The sequence below is a fragment of the Sciurus carolinensis genome, chromosome 3 (genome assembly GCF_902686445.1).
Source record: "Sciurus carolinensis chromosome 3, mSciCar1.2, whole genome shotgun sequence".
In the NCBI taxonomy this organism is placed as follows: Eukaryota; Metazoa; Chordata; class Mammalia; order Rodentia; family Sciuridae; genus Sciurus; species Sciurus carolinensis.
In genome coordinates, this window is record NC_062215.1 from 174,921,068 (window position 1) to 174,940,699 (window position 19,632).

Genomic DNA, 19,632 nt, shown 5'->3' on the forward strand with positions numbered 1-19,632 from the left:
TGCAAGCAGACCCAATCAGCAAGACCCAAAAGAAAGAAGCCAGACCAGTGCACAGGAAGATCACCAGGCACAACTGCAGTCGATAAACCAGAAAAGTCAAAAAGATCCTGTGAGGCATGGGACCAGTTTCCTACCTGGGTGTGTATTTGAGGATGGTTGAAGAGCATCCTGAAATGGTAAACCCGGTGCCCACGTGTGTGCGTGTAAGTTTGTGCACAGAAGTACTTTTTACAATTGCCTAAAAGTTCACAGTAGTAGGGTGCCGACTGAAATGAATGATGGCTAATCATCTACACAATATTATTCAGCTGTTTGACATGATGTCAGTCTATAGGTGTTGACATGGAAAAGTATGGAGGAAATATAAGCCCAGTAACAAAATCAGGTAGAAGAACAGTATGTGCTACATGACCTTATTTGTACCAGTGTATTATGGGCTGTGAGGTCTGGGGGAGGCACAGAGACAGCCTCTAAGCTTCGAACACTGCATATCCCAGGACTTAATCCAGCAATTGACACATAATAAAAATTGTTGAGTGAAAACTTTGCTAAAAATCTAGAATGCTAGTAACCTTCTAGTAATAGTAGGAAAATGGGTGGGTTTTAAAATTGTCTTTATATTCTTTTTTCTAAAAAAAAAAAAATGCTGAGAAGATTGTGAATTACATCATAACAAATACCTAAATTTTATAAGCAAATGATCTTCCAGTTGCTGGGTCCCATTGTGTCTGCTGGTGACCAAGGAACTTGGAGCCGAGAAGGTCGAACTTCATTATAGATTTGTCTTCTCAATTTGCCTCCAGAATAAACTAGAGACTCTTGGATATTGATCTACCCTAGGTCCATGCCCAAAGAGAGAAGAGAAGAAGAAGAAATAAAAGGCTGAAAAACTCAAAATCCTTAGGATTCTTATAGGATTATAAAATCGCATGAAGACATGTATTTCTAAGAATATTTCTGGATTACATTCCATTCTCCAGATAATAAAGATAAATTCATGATTGTGTCAGGTATCAGGTAAACACCAGATGATTTCCCAGAATGTGCATGCAGAGGCGGAAGGAATATTCTTGGCACCCTGCCTTTTTTTTTTTTTTTTTAAGTTTTTTTGTAATTTCCTGTTAATTTCATACCAGAACTTTGCCATGTAAATAACAGACAAAGATAAACTCCACTGGCCCTGGACTCCAACCTTTGTTTAACATTCCACCCCTTCTCTGATCTGTCCCTCTTCCCACCCCTGCAAAGTTTGGAAACGTAGGGGCTGAGGATAAATATGTCAGGAGGCAGAGTGTGTCGGTTTAGATCAGTCTCGTGAAAGAGGGCTAAAACCAAGCTTCCCTCATCCACAGTTCTGGCTTCCCCTGCTCCTCGAAAGGTCACCCAGATGGACTCAATTCCCTTTCAGCTCACTGGTAGGGCTCTCCCTGGCTCTGCCACCTTCTCAGCTTGTGCCCTCTGGACAAGGTAGCAGTGTCCTTGAGGTCCTGGTCCCTTCCTGTGCACACAACCCCAAGGCTGCCACAGAAGCAGGAGGGAGGCTAATGAGGACTATTAGAAACAAGTGTGAAAACACGAGACCCCCCCCCAAACACATCCTCCACCCTGGTTTTAAAAATGGGGGGATGGGCTGAGTGAACACCTCACACTGTGCTCTTGTCCTTGGTGGGGACTGTCACCAGGGTACTGGAAGAGAACTCAGCTGTGCCCTACAGGAATGGTACCCTCAGTCTGGGGTTTGAAGCACAGAACAAGAGACTTGACAGTCCTTCCTTCGCATTTCTTGGGTCCGGGATTCCAACTGCAGGACTCAGCTCGTGAAAGAACTAGGGTCAGGAGGGAGGGCCAAGGGCCTGAGTCTTGCTGGCACAGCATTCCTGACTTAGGCAGGGATTTAATTAATCCCCCTTTCCCTCTTTCTTGCTATCACGAAGCACTCTTAGACTTCTTTTTCTTTTCTTTTCCTTCTTTTTTTTTTTTTTTTTTTTTTTTGAGATGAACCCAGGCCCTTGTGCATGCCAGGTAAGCAGTCTGCCTCTGAGCTGCACCCCCCGCCCTATTTTCTTCCTGATGGAAGGCTTCCTCTAATCATGTTTTCAAAGAAGGACTAAATGTGTTAAGCGTTCTCCTTCTGTATCCGCCTGATAATTTAGCTAGAAATTCAAATCTAGGTTTTAAGTTATTTTTCTTCAATACTTCAAAACTATTTTCAACTTTTTCTCAGACCTGATGTTGCTGTTAAGAAATTTGATGTCAATTTGATTTTTATGCCTTCTTCAGTCTTTTACTACCAAGCTGCTCAGAATGCAATGGGATGGCTGGAGCTTTAGCTGCCAGTTTGGATCCTGAAGATATGACAGGAGAACAGCAACCTGGAGTCAAACCTGAGTCCTCAAAGACCTAGCAAGACAGTTACTGTATCAGTCAAAAGTTACCCACTGACAAGTGTTCATGAGAAAGAAAAATAATGTTGTGTTTATACCACTACTTAGACTCTGTTATTAGAAGCTGAAACAAAATTTAATTCATGTACCCTTTCTTTTATTTTTTTGGGGTGGTACTGGAAATTGAATTCAGGGGCACTTGACCACTGAGCCACATCCCCAGTCCTATTTTGTATTTTTATTTAGAGACAGGGTCTCATTGAGTTACTTAGTGCCTCACTTTTGCTGAGGCTGGCTATGAACTCAAGATCCTCCCGCCTCAGCCTCCGGAGCTGCTGGGATTACAGGCATGTGCCATGTGTTCCACTCATGGACACTTTTTGTTTTTGTTTTTGTTTTTAAAGCATTTTTTTTAACCTTTATTTGTTTATTTATTTTTATGTGGTGCTGAGAATTGAACCCAGTGCCTCACACATGATAGGCAAGCGCTCTACCACTGAGCCACAACCCCAGCCCCGCATGGACACTTTTAATCTGCTTTGTTTTATACGTTCCAGGCCTAATTATTTTTCCAAGTGAGTTCATGTTTCCTTGGATAATAGTCACCAGAGCCAGCAACGGGTACTCCTTGAAGAAATTACACCTGCCTTTTTCCTTGACTCCCTCCTGAGCTCAGGGAATGGGGATGGGTGGGAATTGTCTGTGGCATTACCACGTGAACCTGTCTGCCCTGCAGGCCGCCTCCCACTCTATGCAAGTTCCTCTCAGAGAACTTCACAGAGCACTCTCCCTGGCCGCTTGTTCTTCTCATGAGCCGAGTCCTGCCTCCGGAATCCATGGGTTCTTGAACCTTGAAGTACAGAGAAGGGTCTGCCAGGTCTCATTACCCGATGCTTCAAACCCCAGCCTGACATTGTCATCCACGGCCGGCGTGGCTGTTTCCTGCCTTCCAGAGCCATGGTGGGGTGGGGGTGGGCATGTTCCCCACCGAGACAGGAGCACAGGTGTAAGGTGTTCACTCAGCCCACTTTTTGACAGCGGGATGGAGCATAGGTGGGGGTTTCTGCTCTATGTTAGTGTCTGAGTGCTCATTGACCTCCCTCTTCTCCTGGAGCACGGGCAGGGTATGTGCACAGGGCGGCACACAGCACACAGACTGCCACCTTGTCAGTCCGACATTAGTATTTTTTTCATAACACTGATGTCCATCTGAAGCTGCCATTTGTGTTTACTTGTTTATTGTCACTCTTCCCCAATCTCTGCTAGAATGGCAGCTTCTCAGGGGTAGGAACTTGCTGGTTCACAGTTGCCTCCCCAGCACTGGGCACAGTGCATGCAGTAGCTCAACTAATACAGGTGGAATGCTGGAACTCTACCTTGACTCCAGCCCAGGGGTTCTCACTCCAAATCCGGGGCCCTGATCTCAGCCTTGAGCAGAGATTCCAAGGGAATGTAAATTAAAGGGGAGGGAGGAGGGGAGGCAAAGGAAAGGCACTGGGGAATGAGAATCACAAATGCTGTGTATGTATGAATGTGGCATAATGAATCCCTCTATTGTGTATAATTACAATGCACCAATGGAATAAATTTTTAAAAATTCAAGTCACATTAATGAGGACCCTGATAAAGATACGGGACCCTCCCTTCAAGTGCTGGCTAAAAGAACTGTTGGATGATTACATTTCATATGGGGCTGGCTTCTACACTTCAAATCTCCTCTGCTTGCAAAGAGTAGGTGTTCAAGAAAGATTTGTTTTAGGGACACACGAAACCCTTCTGGGGAAATGTTTTAGGATAATTATAGGGAACTAGAAGAGGGTTATACAGGGAAGGACAGGGCTGGGTATTAACATGTTGCCGACACAAAGGGGCCTACAGTGTATTACTTCGTAATAGATGAAGAAATAAAAAGCCTTAGGCCCTAGCCACACATGGCTATTTAAATTTAATGGAAATTAAATAACATGTAAAAGTCTGTTGCACTGGCCTCATTTCAAGTGCTCAGTAATAGCCACATGTGGCTTGTGGTTACTGCCCTGCACAGTGCAGGTAACAAAACATTTCCACCATCACAGTGTTCTGATGGACAAAGCTGACTTAGACTTTCAGGATGAAAGGAAACAGCGGTCCTGCTTCCGACCTGGTCTACCCACAGTTCGCAGGCAGATCTGAGCATCACGGAAGTCCCACTCCTGTTCCCCTAGATTCTGCCCAACAGGGAGCAAGTTTGCCTTCTGGGTTCTCAGCACCCACCCACCCCCACCCTTACCCCACTCCGTCTTTCCCACTCCACCCTATGCCTAGGGCTGTGCCCCTACCCAATAAGCATTGATGGAAATAGTGGGCCCTCCAGCGGCCTCTTCTCCCCCAAAGAAGAGCTGGATAGCAGAAATGTCTTTTCTCCCACCTCCCTGACCCTTCTCGGCACACTCCACCTCCACTCCAAAACCAGCGCCGCACAGGGAGCCAGGCCCGGCCCCCAAATCATGTGGGTACTCCTCAGAAACGACGATCTACTCCAGGTCTTAGAACGATCTCATCTTGTTCACGTGACAATTTTGTTCACATGATAATTTGTTCTTCCTCCACCCTGGGCTGCCTGAGCCTGCACCTAGTAGGTGCCCTGTAAGTATCTGTTGGCTGGCTGGGTGGGCGGGTGGAAGGTGAATGAATGAACGAAAGACTCTCGTTTCCCTCGGTGGGTCCGGGGGCTGCGGGAGGAGCCACCCTCCGAGGGCTGGAGAAGAAAGCCCCCTCCCTCCACTCCGCCCCCGCGCACCAGCTGGGGGCGGGTGAGTCCGAGCGGTAGCCTGCGGGCCGGGGGTCCGGCGGGCTCGGCCCCGGGGGCGTGTCCTCCCGACCCGGCGCTGCGGCCGGGAGAGGCGGGCTGCGGTGCGCCCGGGCCGCGGCGGCGAGGGAGCATGGAGCGCGAGCTGGAGGCGCTGGAGGCGCGGCCCGCGAGCCCGGCCGAGCCGCCCTTCCAGGCGCTGGTGGAGGCGGCTGGGGGCCGCGGGCAGGTGCTGCTGGTGGGCGAGCTGTGGGAGCGCGAGCAGAGCCGCGCGCTGCTGCGGGACTTCGCCCGGGCCGTGTTCCCACCCGAGCCGGCCGCGCGCAAACCAGGCTGCGCGGCGCCGGAGGGTGCGGGGCCCGGGGCGGCGTGCGGGGCGCAGAGGGCGCTGGGGACGGCGGCGGCGCGCGCCATCCGCTCCCCGCTGGTCTTCGTGCTTTGCCGCGCGTCATCTCTGGCTGCCCGGGAACCGCGGCGCCGCCTGCGGGAGATGCTGCGGGACGTGCGCGGCCGGCGGCGGGCCGGCGCGGCGCTGGTCGGGGTGCTGGTGGCCGAGGCGGGGCCGGAGGACGCGGTGGCGCCGGGGCTTCGGCTGCTGGAGGCGCTGCTGCGCACAGTGTTCGGCCGCCAGGCGGGTGGCCCGGTGCAGGCAGCCGCCTACTGCCCCAGCCACCCGGCCTCCAGCCTGGCTGTCCAGGCGGCCGCCTGCAGAGCCCTGCAAGCCGCGGGACCGGGGCGACCAGGTGAGGCTTCGCGGAGCCGGACTCGGGCGGGTGGGCGGGCGGCGCCTGGGACGCTCCCCAAGTCCACCCCTTTAGGTCGGCACCCCCTGTTGTGCACCCACGTAAACCGGGTGCGGGGAGAAGCCTAGCAGCTAAAGGGGGGCGGGCCCTGGGCAAGAGGTCTAGTCTGCCCTGGAGGGCTCGCGGGATACGGGGGACTAGGAAGGTGACGGGACAAGCATAAGGCGGGAAGGCGGTAGGAAGAAGGGTTGGACTGGGCAGGGTTGGTGAGGGGATGAGGACAGGGGATGAGGATGGAAAACCTTGGGATGAAAAAGAGTGGGGTGGTGTGACACCCGTGTGGGGAAGCAGACCGTGGGGTGCCCGGAGCCTCCAGGGCTCAGCGCAGCCAGGATGCGTGAGACCTCTAAGAGAGGCCTGTGCCACCAGCAGGCTCCAGGGAAGTCCGGTGGGGAAGAGGTAGGAAGAAGGGAAGGGACTTGTCGGCTGGGGGAGCTGCCAGGAGCTGAAAACACGGAATTTCTAGTGCTTCCAGGTTTCGGCCCAGGTTGCACACCCACTGCAGGGGGCTCCTTTCCATCCTCCTGCACCTAAAGTGTAGAGAGGGGAGTGAGGATTTTTTCCAGCGGGGACTGCTGCCATCCACAGAGGGGTCAGAATTCTCAATCTCTTCCATCCTGCTTCACAAGGTTTTACAGGAACTCTGCAGTGTTTGGGCGTTAAAATGGGGACATTAAGTAATGCTGAGTCTGGCAAAACCGGGAGATCTTTGCACTCAGCTCCCCATCCAGCTTGGGCAGCCCTCCAAACCCTGCAGCCTCCACCTCCTAAAGGGTTAATGCAGACAAGAGAGGCTGTGTTGTGCTTCCTGGGGTATCTTGTTGGATATTAGCCAGCTACTGGGAGATGCCAGACACCGGGAGAGCTTGCTTTCTCAGCAGGAAACCTGGTTCCTGTAATGTTACAAAACTCACAAACCCACCTGCTAGTCTAGCCTGCCTGACCCGGGCTCCGTTCTCCTTCTCAGCCCAAGTGTACCCCACCTCCCACCCCCACCCTCAGCCACTTTCTGTTGAGGCCCCTGGGCTGCATGTGAAAAGGGAAATGCCTCCCGTGGGGCCTTGTTCTGATTGTTTTTTGGCCCCTTCTTCTTCTGGGGGAAAGAAGGCAATTCACACAAATTTTATGCACCCTAATGAGCTGATGCCTAGAAAATTCTTCTAGCCTTTAGTCTCTGGAACTCTCCCATTCCCATGGGAGCTTGCTCTGGCCTACTAAGCTTTGTACCCAAGGCTGCTGCCTGGGCCTGAAAAGCCTTTCTCCCCTCCTCCTCTTCGCCTGGCCAATCTCATCTCTCCATTCAAACTGGACTTCTTCCTCCAGGAAGCCCTCCTGGAAAACTGCACTCCAGTTGGCAAGTTCACTAGCGAAATCCCAGAACCCTTTGCCTTCCTGCTGTCCGAACTCTTATCACCTGATTCTGTCACCGCTCCCTTGTGGGTTTAACCATACTTGCATTCCTTTCCTGACCCCCTGCCTGGCATACAGAATACGGGGTAAATGACACTTTTGGAAGTTTAACGCTTTGCAAAGCCCCTTTCTATGTTAAACCCTCTCCTACTTTCCTAAAACACACCGAACAAAATGAAGCCTTTCATTAGTGAGTAAAGGGACAGGGTGTAGTCAGAACTTGTTGCCCACCCATTTCTTTGCAGCTATTGCAGCGGGCAGCATTATGACCCTGACGCCAAATGGACCCAGGTTACTCAGGTTTTCCGAGCAGACGATCTGGTTCTTACAAGTTTTCGGATTACTTTCCTCACTGCCTGTGGACGATCCTTACTTTTTAAGTTTCTTGTCCTGTGTCAGTTCCGTTTTTGCACAGTGTGCAGTGTCTAAGCCAGCTGCCTTTGGGTTGAAAGCCTAAGGACCCTGTCTTGTCAGAACTGGATATAAAGAGTGAATAGGCTGTGAAGAAAGACTGTAAACAGGTTTTTGTTTTTTTTTTAATCTTTATTTTTGCAGTGCCTTAAGAATGATGGGGAAGTGCTCTACCAATGAGCTCCACCTCCAGCCCAAGACCCCGCCCCCCGCCCTTTATTGGGGGTTGAACCCAGTGACCCTACTTGTGAGCTATTTCCCCAGTTCTTTTTATTTTCTTAGTTTCTATTTTTGTTTATTTATTTGTTTTGCAGTACTGGGGATTGAACTCAGGGCACTCACAACTGAGATACATTGCCAACCCTTTTTATCTTGAGACAGGGCCTCGCTAAGTTGCTGAGGCTGGCTTTGAACTTGCAGTCCTCCTGCCTCGGCCTCCTGAATCGCTAGGATTACAATCTTGTGCCATCGCACCTGGGTCCAAATCTTTTTATTAAAAAACAAACAAACAAAAAACACTTCCTGTTGATTCCAGATGCTTCAGGATCCCAGGTGATCTCCAGATAACTGAGATGGCACTCTAATCTTAATAAGACTACTAGAATCAACATTGTTTCAAATTCTAATTGTTTTATATGTGATTACCAAAAAGATTAAATCTATTCCTGTTAAGCAACTGTTCGAACTAAAAATCGGGGAGACCTTTCTGCCCCGTGAGTGTTCTCTTTGGTGCTTTGTCATTGTAATTAATTTCATGTTGGTTTTTGTTGCTGTGGTTTTCCTAGCATGGTACCCACGTCACAGGGTATTTGTGAGGATGAAAGGAAATGATCACAGTTGAAACTAGGACAGGTAACAGTTGAGACTCTTGGTTCGCTGAACAGAAAGTCTCCCTGTCTTGTGAAGCAAGACCCTTCTGACCTTGACCTCTGGGGCTTTGTATTCTTTCTAGCAGAAGGAACTTGGGAGAGACCCGGCCTCCCAGGACTGCTGGCTTGTTTTTCTTGGGGTTCTTGGAGCCAGAGGAAGGACCAGGATGCCACCTCCTCCCGAGGCCCTCCTCAGGGTGAGTGCTTCAGCTTCCTGGACCTTCCTGAGGGTTGGGCCTTAAGAACAGAGCATCCATGGAGCACCTGCTGCATACATGTGGGCAAGGGGGTGAGCCAAGTGAGGGCCCTCCCCTCCAGGCAGTGGGCAGGCAGGACTCTTGCCCCAGGAGTGTCACCTGGTGAAGGAGGGATGAGGAGGTCTGTAATGCAGGTGAGGAGCACAGGGCAGTGCAGCCAGACTCCCCTGAGGATCCAGGGAGTGTCATGGAGTGAGTGACATTAGCCAGGAATGGAGGTCTTTCTATAAGGAGAAATGGGAAGGTTGGAGAGGGGGCAGCCTGCATAGAAGCTTGACAGCAGATGATGTGCTCAGCAGAGGACAGCCCTCGGAATGCCCAGGGTTGAGGCGCAGAAGGAGAGTGAAGGCTGAGGCGCAGAGGAGAGTTAGACCACACTGGGGCCCCGGGTGTCCTTCAAGGGCAGTTGGCCACTGGTCATTTCTGAGCAGGGCTGTCCAGATGAAGGGCAGTATAAAAGGTGGCTGGATTGTGGGGCAAGAGGAGGACAGAGGTGGAGCCCAGCTTGCAGGGACTGCAATAGCCCTAGGAGGGACTTCTGGTGGCCTGGACCCACGGGTCAGTGTGGGACAGGAGAGGGGCAAGGAAAGACAATGGACAGTAGTTTAAAATAAACTGACATTGTGTCCCCTATTTTAAAAAGCAAGCAATAATTGATATATCAGCCTTCTATTGCTGCAAAAGAAACCGCCACAAAAGTTGGTGACTTCAAAGGACACACATCAATTAGGCCCCTGACTTGCTGTCAGTCGGGCTGTTTGTTCTCGCTCTCACCAGCCCCCCAACAATAGCTACTCCCTTGTTTCCAATATGAGGGGGTGTCACACAGCTTCAACCATCCCCTTGGTCATGTGAAGCTTCCTATTCGACACCTGTCTCTGCCACTGTATTCACAGAGCCCACCCACACCCAAGGAGGGGTTTGTATGAGAGCGACAAGTGTAAGGGACCAAGATCTTGGGGCTGTCTTAGAATTTGGCCTATCACAGTTGAAAGCTTAAAAAACTTTTTTTTAAAAAAGAAAAATTAATACTAAAATTTCACTTGATTCTATCACTGAGCGGTAACTACAACCAATATGTTGGGGTAGACTGTTCCTTTAATCTGTCCATCTGTCTTTCCCTCTCTCTCTGTGTTATTTAAATTTTAATATTTACTTCTAAGTAATATCTAATCTGCAGATTGCAGTAGGTATTCAAAATAGTCAATTACAAAAATGTTAACTTTAACTTTTTGGTCATCATCTAGCATCTATCTCAAAACCAGGGAGAAAATAAAGCAAAGGAGTCATTAACATTGTACATAAATTTTGAATAACTTCCTTCCCTGTAGTATATAACAAATCACATGTAGAACTCAATGTATTAAAAGGAAAATTGCATTTATGGCTTATGTACTGTTGTCCCTCAGTATCGAAGGGGATGGGTTCCAGGACTCCACCTGTAAACCATAATGTGTGGATGCTCAAGTCCTTTATGTAAAACGTATTATTTGCATGTAACCTATGTACATCCTGCTGAATGCTTTATTTACCTAATTATTTATTTTGTAGAACCCAGGGCCTCATGCAGGATAGACAAGTGCTCTACCACTGAGCCACACCCCCAAGCTCCCTGCTATATACTTTAATTAATTAATTAATTTATTTATTTATTTTTACTGTGCTGGGGATCAAACCCAGGGACTTGTGCTTGCAACGCAAGCACTCTACTGACTGAGCTATCTCCCCAGCACCCCTACTGTACACTTTAAATCATCTCTAAGATTATTTATAATCCCTATAACATATAATGCTATGTAAATAAATGTTATACTGTGTTGTTTAGTCGATATGACAAGAAAAAATCTGTACACGTGCAGTACAGATGAAATTTTTTTAAAGCTCATTGAATCTGGATGTGAAACCCAAGGGTATAGAGAGCCAACTGTACATACATTTATAGTAAGAATGACAAATATAAGATCTTATACTTAACATACATTTATACATGCTCTTTTGGAATCTGTTTTTTTTTCATCAGTAACACTACGACTCCATTGTCAGTAACATCTTTTATCTTCTTTAAGATGGTTGTAGATTAACATGCAATTTTTTTTTTTTTTTTTTTTTGCGGTGCTGGGGATTGAACCCAGGGCCTTGTGCCTGTGAGGCAGGCACGCTACCAACTGAGCTATATCCCCAACCCATTAACATGCAATTGTAAGAAGCGAGAAAGGGAGCCTGTGTACATTTCACACAGTGTCCCCCGTGGTAACAGCTTACAAAATTGAAGTGCAGTATCACGAGGGAGATACGGACATTGCCTAACCCACAGATCACATCCCAGTTTCCCTAATTTACTGTGCTCATTCAAGTGTGTTTAGTTCTATGGAACCTTGTGTGTCATTTCTAATGCCAAATCTCACCCTGTGTGTGAGCCATAGTTTCCTCTCCCTGTCCCTTTGCTGAATCCAAAATCACTGAGTCACTGAATCAGAATCAGGATGCTTTCAGACACAGGCTAAGAACCGTGGCTCAAAACAGCGTAAGCTGTAGAGGAACTCATTATCCCACCTGAAGGACCGTCTGGAGGTGGAGTTGGCTTCAGAGTCGGTTGATCCAGGAGCTCAGGGAACCCCACAAAGCCTGGGAGTTCCCCTGCTCTCTGCGGGGCCGTCCTCAGTGTTGCTTCCTCCCTAGCCTGGAAGCAAGGCGGCTGTAGCAGTTCCACTAATCATTCCTGATGGTTTCCTCAGGATAAGATCCTGGAAGTGAACTGCTGGGTCAAAGGGCCTGTGCATTTTTAAGGGTTTTGATCTGTATTTCGTTTGGCTTTTGAAAGTAGACGCTCACTAGGGCAACTTCCTCCCTTTCAGTCCTTGCTTACGGACTCATGAACTCTGTCTTCTGATGGGTCGTTCCTTCTGTGTTCCAGAGAACTTCCAGAACTCCGAGGAGGAACTGGCACTGACAGCCATATTTCCCAACGGAGACTGTGAAGAGCGTGGGAGAGGGTCCAAAGCCTGTGGAGTTGTTCACACGCCCCCTGAGCCCACTGGAGAAGCCAGATGAAAGCTGGACCCTTGGACTGCCCCTGGTTCTGACCTACACCCTGAGGCCTGGCCCTTCTCACAGAGTCCCCAGGTCGACCTTGCCTCGTGGTGACTGTGAAGACCCTGCTATTAGGGGGCTGTCACATTCACTGTTGCCAGCGAGGTAGCAGGACTCGCTAAGACAAGCAGGGCCTGGGAAACCTGTCCCTTGGGACTGACTCCCCACTGATCATTGGCTCACTCTGTGATCACAGGAAGGTTATTTTAGCTCACTGTGCCTCAGTTACTCCAAGCTGTGGAGACAGGTGGCTCCCTAAGGCTCTACAGAACTGTGGCACCCCAGGGTGTGTGCAGTACACTGGGCACAAGCATGAGAGTGCAACTGGAAGGAACTCTGGACCAGATGTCATCAGATGCAGGCCGTGACTTGGGTGTGTCACTTTGTCTCTGGGACTTCTGTTTTTCAAATGTATGAGGGGCTGCCAGCCCATTGGCTTTCAACCTGCCCCTCCGGGCAGCCCCTCCAGGCAGCATTGGAAACGTGTGTGTTGGGGTGGGTCACTGACTGTGGGGCACCCGAGGCACTTAGTGGGAATCCTGCAATGTGCAGGAGAGTCTCCACAGCAAAGAATTGGTTCACTCAATACTGTGACTCCTTTGAGAAACTGCAGGAACCAGTCCCTTTTCCCTGTCAAATTCTAGGAAGAGTCCCCCAGGGAGGGTCAGGCTTCTTGGGACTTTGGCTCTTAGAACAAGCCGAAATAAAGACCACATTGTTGCCCTGGGGGCCTGTCAGGCCAGAGCCAAGATGGTCCCTGTGTTGCAGGGCCAGGACAGAAATAGCCCGGCATGCCTCTGAGAAGAAAGGACTGCTCTCTTTCTCATGTTGATATTGACTTTCTGTGCCAAGTCCTGTAGGGTAAGAATGCTGGCAGCTGCCCACAGCACCACCCGGAGGAAGGCCGGGGCCAGGGGATGCTCCCGTCTGCTCTAGGTCTCAGTTCCTATCCCAAGGTCAAAGCAGACTCAGCCCTGAGATTCTTGAAGCTTTCCTCCAAGTCTGTGAGTCAGCAGGGAGATGTTCCCTGCAGAGCCGGCAAGGCCACGCGTTCACTCAGGCAGCTCGGCATCCCTCCCTTGTCTTCTTTGAGCCCTAGAGAAATCCAGTCTTCAGAACCGACCAGGAGGGCAGCTCCTGATTTCCCCGGTGGGAAGCCCCGAGGGAAGTGGCCACGCCCACTGGTTCCTGCGAGATTTGCTCAGCAGACAGTCGTGCCTGCTCTTTGGCTCGCACCCTGCAAGCGCTGCTGACCTTCCAGTTGTTATTTCAGCTCTCTCTGTGATGGTGCCAAATCGTAGAACCGGAAACCTCTCGCCGAGGGGCTCTGTGATGTTAAGGAAGGTCCCTCCCTACTCTGTGCCTCAATTTTTTCCCCATAACAGGGAGCTAGTCCTACCCCTTCCTGGCCTCAGGGGATGGTGTGAGGTCTGGCAAGACATCTTACTTGGGCCTTGGTGGCAGTGATATCATTTTAATAATGCAGGATTGTCTCCCCAGTAGATAGATCCAGCTGGCATCCTTTACACAAGCATGAACTCAAGGAATTTTGATTCATTGATTTTACTTTTAACTGGGGAGACTGGTCTATTTGAAGCTGCTATATTTTTCTATTTCTTCTTGATCTCTTTATAATAATTTGGTTGGAATTTTATCTGGTGGAGGAAGGGGGTTTGTTTTAAGTTAGCAATTTGTCTAAGGCAGAAGTTCCACAGTTTAAAAATCTTTTGTATTTGTTGCCAATATTTGAAACTTGGGAGATTGCACATAAAAAAATATATATAGTTTTCTAGGTGGATGTGGGGCATGACTTCATTCCCAGTTTGCTGTGATCCCCTCTCCCTACCCTTCCCACCCATCCTATCCCCCACTGCACTTCTTTCCCCTAACACCTGCCTGGTGCTGGTTTAGGTGAGCATTTGAGTTTGCAGTCTGGCTCAAAGGTGTTTTGTACATTATTTTTTCATTACTTTTTGAATAGTTGAGAAAAGGTATTTGTTTTCTGGGATTTGGGTGCTTCCTCCCAAATAAAACTGAACTGGGATCCATCTCTGCTCCCTTTAGATGTGGCTGTCATGTGCACCATACTTGAAGGGACAGTCTCAGTGCTGTTTCCTGGTAGACAGAATAGTTTGGTGCTAAATGGGATGATCTTCATGGTGGGTCTCTTCCCTGAAGGACTTAAGAAGCATGAAGGTTCAAGTGGGCTTGTGGGAGGCCAGAGACACTGGTTCCTAGGAGCCATGGGTAAGGGTCCACCAGCCAAGCCAGAGTCTGGGCTTTCTGGTACTAATCTCTAAATGTGGCAATGGTTTGCTGCTTCTGACTTGAATGGATAATTCCATGTTTCTAATAAAACCAAACAGTACCTCACTGGTGTCTAATCAAAACGGAGTGAATCTTCCCTTTGTTCTCATAGTGTGTTCCTCACAGGCCCCTGGGAGCAGGAGATTTGAGCAAATGGCCAAAGCCTCTCTAATAGTTGGTGGCCTGAAAGCGACCCGGTCTTGGTGACAGCTCCATAGACCTAATGACGAATTGGGAAATATGTAGCTGGAAAGTAGAAGTAAATATTTAAAAAGGGATTTTTTTTTTCAGAGATAGCAATATACAGAGGTTTTGCATTTGTGTACACGTGTGTGTTTAACCAGAACTAAACCAACTTTAACTGAGTCTCAGAGAAACCTTTGTAATATTCATGTTAGTTTCTCTTCTTTCAAAGCGTTTGTCTCCATGAGGAGTCTCTCAGTTGTCAAAGCAAAAACTTCAAGGTCAAGAGCTGAAGCCCCCAACCCATCATGTAAATGAGTCACTTACTCCAGGCTAGAACCAAGGACCAAACCTCATTGGAAAACTTAATGACAATGTAAACTTGGAAGCTTTAAAGTGCAGCACAGTGACTCTGCAGGGTTTACTGCCTATGGTCAGGAGGTCTGGACTTTGTCCTGTTTGTGTGGCAAACTCAGCCAGCATAATGAGCTAGTGGAGGAAGCTGGCTGGTATCTGTACCAGGGCTGCATAAACCCTCTGGCCTGCTTTTTTGTGTTAATGGATCAAGGATTGGGACTGAAGTGGAATCTGGCCAGGCAACCTGCCACTTGTGTGACCTTGGAATTTGGGCGGTGGGGTAGGGCACAGTGCAGAGTGGTCAACCAGGATCCTACACACATGCCTTCAGCCCCTGAGCCCTAGTCCTCTGTACGGTTATACTTAGGGCTGCCTAATTGGGAGCAGAGCCACAGAAGACCCCACTGGGTCATGCCGTGGTTCACAGGGTACCAGGAATCTCAAAGGGGTGGGAGGTAGGGAGAAGAGTGCAGGGTAATCTGGTCCCTAGTGGGGCTGGACCCAGGGGCCGCTGTGGGATCGTGACTTTGGTAAAGGTGGGAATTTTGTCTGGCTTCCTTCCTGAGCTCCCCAGTCCCAGTTGGGACTCCTGCCTGAAATGCAGACATAGGACTTCCAGAGCCTTGACAGATGAAACTCAGATTCTCAGGAAGGAGCCAGGTTCTAAGGCTTAAGTGGGGATTGTGTACCTATGCTGGAGAGCGGGTGCTTAGCACAGTGCTGTGACCAAGGCTTCATTTCGAATCCAGGTTGGAGAAACTAGTTATCTTGTAACCCTGAGTTTTTCCCTTCCTACCTGGTTAATGAGAACTCAGAGCCAGGTGTTTCTAGCCCCAGACAAACCTCGCCCTACTGACCTGTTGTGTTGCTGCCTCCAAAACTGGCTGTCAGGATGGTCACTGCCAGCCTTTTGCTCCTGGAAAAGAATGGGTCTTCCTTTCAGCCTCTGTCACCTGATCTGGCCTTGTCCAGTGGCTCCAGAGATCAGGCAAGACCGTGGAGCAGGCTGAGAGCCAGGCCTCACTGGGGCCAACTGGGGCTCCTGGGCTGTCACTGCCAACCCGTCATCCAGAGGAGTGGGGCTGAGCGAGATCTCTGGCAAGGCTGATATGTAGCTGTTCATTTTCTAGTAGCTACATTTGAAAAAGGGGAAAAAAAGTAACATTCATTTTAATGGTGTATTTTATTTTACCCAAAATGGTACTTCGACTGTGAATTATTAATGAGGCATTTTGCATTATTTTTGCATGCTAATGCTTTAAATCCTGTGAGAATTTTACATTTAGAGCCCAATTCAGATATTAAATTTTCATCAGCTATACTTGATCTGTGTTTAGACTTCATTAAATATGCAGTTGTAAATATATTCACATCCTCAAATTGTTCCAGATATACTTAACGGTTTTTCAGTAACAGAATTGATTATCTGGCCAATTTCCACTAATTAAAATTTATTTAAAATTAAATTTAGAATTCAATTCTTCCATTGCACTAGCATATGTTAAGTGTTCACCCCACACTAGGAAACGGAGAAAACGCTAGAAAGCTGTAACAGGGCAACTGCCCCCCAACCCCGCTTCCTACTTGCCCAGTTTGCTGGCCGCCCCAGACCCTGGCAAGGTACCCAGGAGCTTCCTGTGCAGGGCAGTCTTCGAGGTGCCTGAGATGGGAGCGGCCCTCCTAGACACCGAGGAGAACCTAGTTCCTCCCAAGCCTCACGGACCCGTTTCTGCCTCAGCCTCTACCCTGACCGCTCTCAGCCGTGAGGACGTTTCTCCCCGACCAGGCACGCCGTGGGAAGCCCGTGTCACCGGCTGCTTTTTTCTGACCCGATGAATAAATGGCGTTCACTCTAAAAATACGTGGTAGGCATTTTGTACACGAAACAGCCCCAACCTCGCGACCGAGTCGCCCCATCTGCGAGTGCGTGCGCGGGGGTCTCCCAGGCCCGCCAGGTAGGTGGGTCCACCCGCTTTATGGGGGAGGCTTGAAGGCGCAGGGTTCGTCCCCAGTGTCTGAAGGGCCCAGCAGGGACTGGATTCCGGGGCTCCTGGGCTGCCACGGCCAACCCATCCATCACTGCAGCTCAAAAGGCAATCGAGACTGCTGACCCTGGTCCCGCTAACGCGGGCGTTGCAGGCGGGCGCGCTGGGGCCCCGCTCCCGAGCTCTCCGTCCTCCGAGAGCATCACGACCCTTAGCGGGCGCTGCAGACACAAGCTCTGGCTGATCTCCACGGTTTCCTGACCGGCTGCCAGCCCGGCCACCCCAGACAGACCTGGGTGAGGACACAGGTGACCTCGATGAGGCTTTGAGATGTTTTGTGAGACTAGTGAGTTTGAAGGGAGTTAGTTGTTTATGAGCGGAATGCACTCTGTCAAGAATTCTTTCTGTAAAACCCAGTGCAGTGGCCGGCACCTGTGATCCCAGCTACTCCAGAGGCTGAGACAGGAGGATCCCAAGTTCAAGGTCAGCTTGGGCAATTTAGGGAGAAGCTGTCTCAAAATAAAAAGGACCGGGGATGTAGTGCAGTGGTAGAGTGCCTCTTGGGTTCAACCCCCAGTAGCAGGGATGTCAGTGGGATGGGGAAGTTCTGTACGTGATTTCACTATGTCCTAAAAAAAGTAGATCTCGTTTGAGAGTGTTGGGGAGGATAGGGGTTTTACAGCCATAGTTCTGAGTAAGCCTTGTGCCAATGACAAACCATTGTTCCTCCAACAAACATTTGCTGAGCACCTACTATGTGCCTGACACTGTGCTAGCTACTATAGGAGATAGTGAGATTAATAAGACGTGGCCTTTCCCTTGAGTTGGGACGGGGGCAGGATGTGATTACAGCTGTGGGAGGTAAAGTCTGTAGGGAGCACATGGAGGGGCAGGTCAAGGAAGGCTTCCTAGAGGAGGTACTGCTTTACTGGCCCTCAAAAGTAGTGGCATTAACCAAGCTGTAAGGGGGAGGGCCTTGAAGTCAGAGGGAAAACAGGTACCAAGATCAAAGAGCAGGCACACAGCTACATGGCTGCTCAGGGAGCTGCAGGGGCTCAAGATGGCTGTAGTGTGGCCAGACAGGCAGAAGGGTGGACCTTAAAGGTGTGAAAGTCCTGAGGGAAGAGGGTGGTCTAACTTGGTTTGGGCTGGCTGTGAAGAATGAACTGGAAACAAGATGACAATCAGGAAAGAAGAGGGGGAGACAATTCTGGGGTAATGGAGTGAGGATGGGAGATGGCTGGTGCCAGAGATATTAAGGGGACAAGATCTGGTGCTGACTGGCTGAGAGAGAAGAAAAGAGTCAAGGGCACCCCCAGATTTCTGCTTCAGAGGCTGATGAATGCCCTTTTCCCACATAGACCAAGGCAGGACACACGTGGGGAGAGAGTGTATGCAGCTTCGAGATTGTTGAGTTTCAGGAGCCTGTGAATCAGTCAAGCAGAGAGATCTAGTAAGTGTGTGTGTCTGGTGCTCAGGAGAGAGAGCAGGGCTCTAGGAGTGTATTTTAGGAGCCTCCACCTTGACCACCGCAATGGAAGGCATTGCACTCTAAGCGAGGATGGGGAACAAGCAGGAGACTGTGGACAGAAACATAGAAGAGAAGCGTAAGAGTAGGGTCCAAGATGGAGACTGAGGGTTTTAAGGAGCAAAAGGAATCAGAGCTTGAGTACTAAAAAGATTACTCTGCCTAAAAAAGAGAGCAGAATGGAGTGGAGAGAAAGAAACCCCAGCAGAGTCTCCAAGGACAAGGAGCCTGGTGACCTTAGCCACCCACTTGTTGCCCACACAGTTTCATATGAGACTCAGTTTAGGTGGTGGCCATGACAAGGACAACATCCAAACTGGAGATATGATGGTCTCCGCATACAGAACGTTTTTTGTTTTGTTTTGTTTTGTTTTTGTTTTTTTACTTGAGGAGCAGATACAGCAAATTGGCCACCCGTTTTCAAATCCGCCCCCCTTTGGTGCTGAGGATAGAGCCCAGGGCCCCGAGCATGTTAGGGGCTCTGCCACTGAGATATGCCCCCAGTCTATATTGTTCTGATTTTTGAAACATGAAAATCTACAGTATTAACTATTCTAAAAATACAAACCTTCGTTGTTTAAATGATAATAGACTGATTACTTGTGGATTCATTATGGCAATAAAGCACTTCTCTAAGGATTTCTTTCGAAGACAGACTTTGTTTTATTAAAAACAACACCAATAGGCGGGTGCCGTGGCGCACTCCGGTAATCCCAGCACCTCGGAGGCTGAGGCAGGAGGATTGCGAGTTCAAAGCCAGCCTCGGTAACAGCGAGGCGCTAAGCATCGCAGTGTGACCCTGTCTCTAAATAAAATATAAAATAGGGCTGGGGGTGTGACTCAGTAGTTAAGCATTTCTGGGTTCAGTCTTCAGCACTAAACAACAACAAAACAAAAAACCCTCAAAACTCAGTTTAGGCTTGGTAGGGAATTGCTGCAATGAGACCTCCTAGACCACAGGTGGCGCTCTGCGCAAGCGCACACCTTCCCTAGCAGCCTTTCTCTCGGCAATGGCGGGTGTTGGTGGGGTCCTACGTTCGCAGGGGTGGCCATTCTGAAGCCTGATGTCAGACACAGACCAATGTCTTCAGCGCGCGGGAGCTCTGGTCTCCAGGAGAGTTATCGAAAACAGCGACACTTTCTTTTGTACTTTTTTGTGCGGGATGGCGGGCGGCAGCGGCGCGGAGGACACAGACCAGGAGAGAATTCGCGCCAGATGGCAGGCGGGGCAGCGGGCAGCTCCGAGGCGGGCAGGGTCCT

At 49.6% G+C, this 19,632-nt stretch overlaps 1 protein-coding gene across 2 annotated transcripts; it reads left to right on the forward strand.

Annotated features, from left to right (window-relative positions):
* Positions 1-5,036: 5,036 nt before the first annotated feature.
* Positions 5,037-13,204, forward strand: C3H2orf72 (chromosome 3 C2orf72 homolog). Of its 2 annotated transcripts, none has more exons than XM_047544206.1 (3): positions 5,037-5,915; positions 8,749-8,862; positions 11,837-13,204. In XM_047544206.1, the coding sequence occupies exons 1-3, from the start codon at positions 5,306-5,308 to the stop codon at positions 11,971-11,973; spliced, it is 861 nt and encodes a 286-aa protein (XP_047400162.1). In that variant the 5' UTR covers positions 5,037-5,305; the 3' UTR covers positions 11,974-13,204. The 2 variants fall into 2 exon arrangements, with proteins under 2 accessions (XP_047400162.1, XP_047400163.1); XM_047544207.1 differs by having other exon boundaries at positions 8,752-8,862.
* The last annotated feature ends 6,428 nt before the right edge of the window (positions 13,205-19,632 follow it).

What these genes read in the sequence shown, in the direction of transcription:
- C3H2orf72 (XM_047544206.1), top strand. Translation starts at nt 5,306, where the DNA reads ATGGAGCGCGAGCTGGAGGCGCTGGAGGCGCGGCCCGCGAGCCCGGCC. An exon ending in CGCGGGACCGGGGCGACCAG is followed by an intron (nt 5,916 to 8,748) that starts GTGAGGCTTCGC and finishes TATTCTTTCTAG; the next exon opens with CAGAAGGAACTTGGGAGAGA. An exon ending in CTCCCGAGGCCCTCCTCAGG is followed by an intron (nt 8,863 to 11,836) that starts GTGAGTGCTTCA and finishes TCTGTGTTCCAG; the next exon opens with AGAACTTCCAGAACTCCGAG.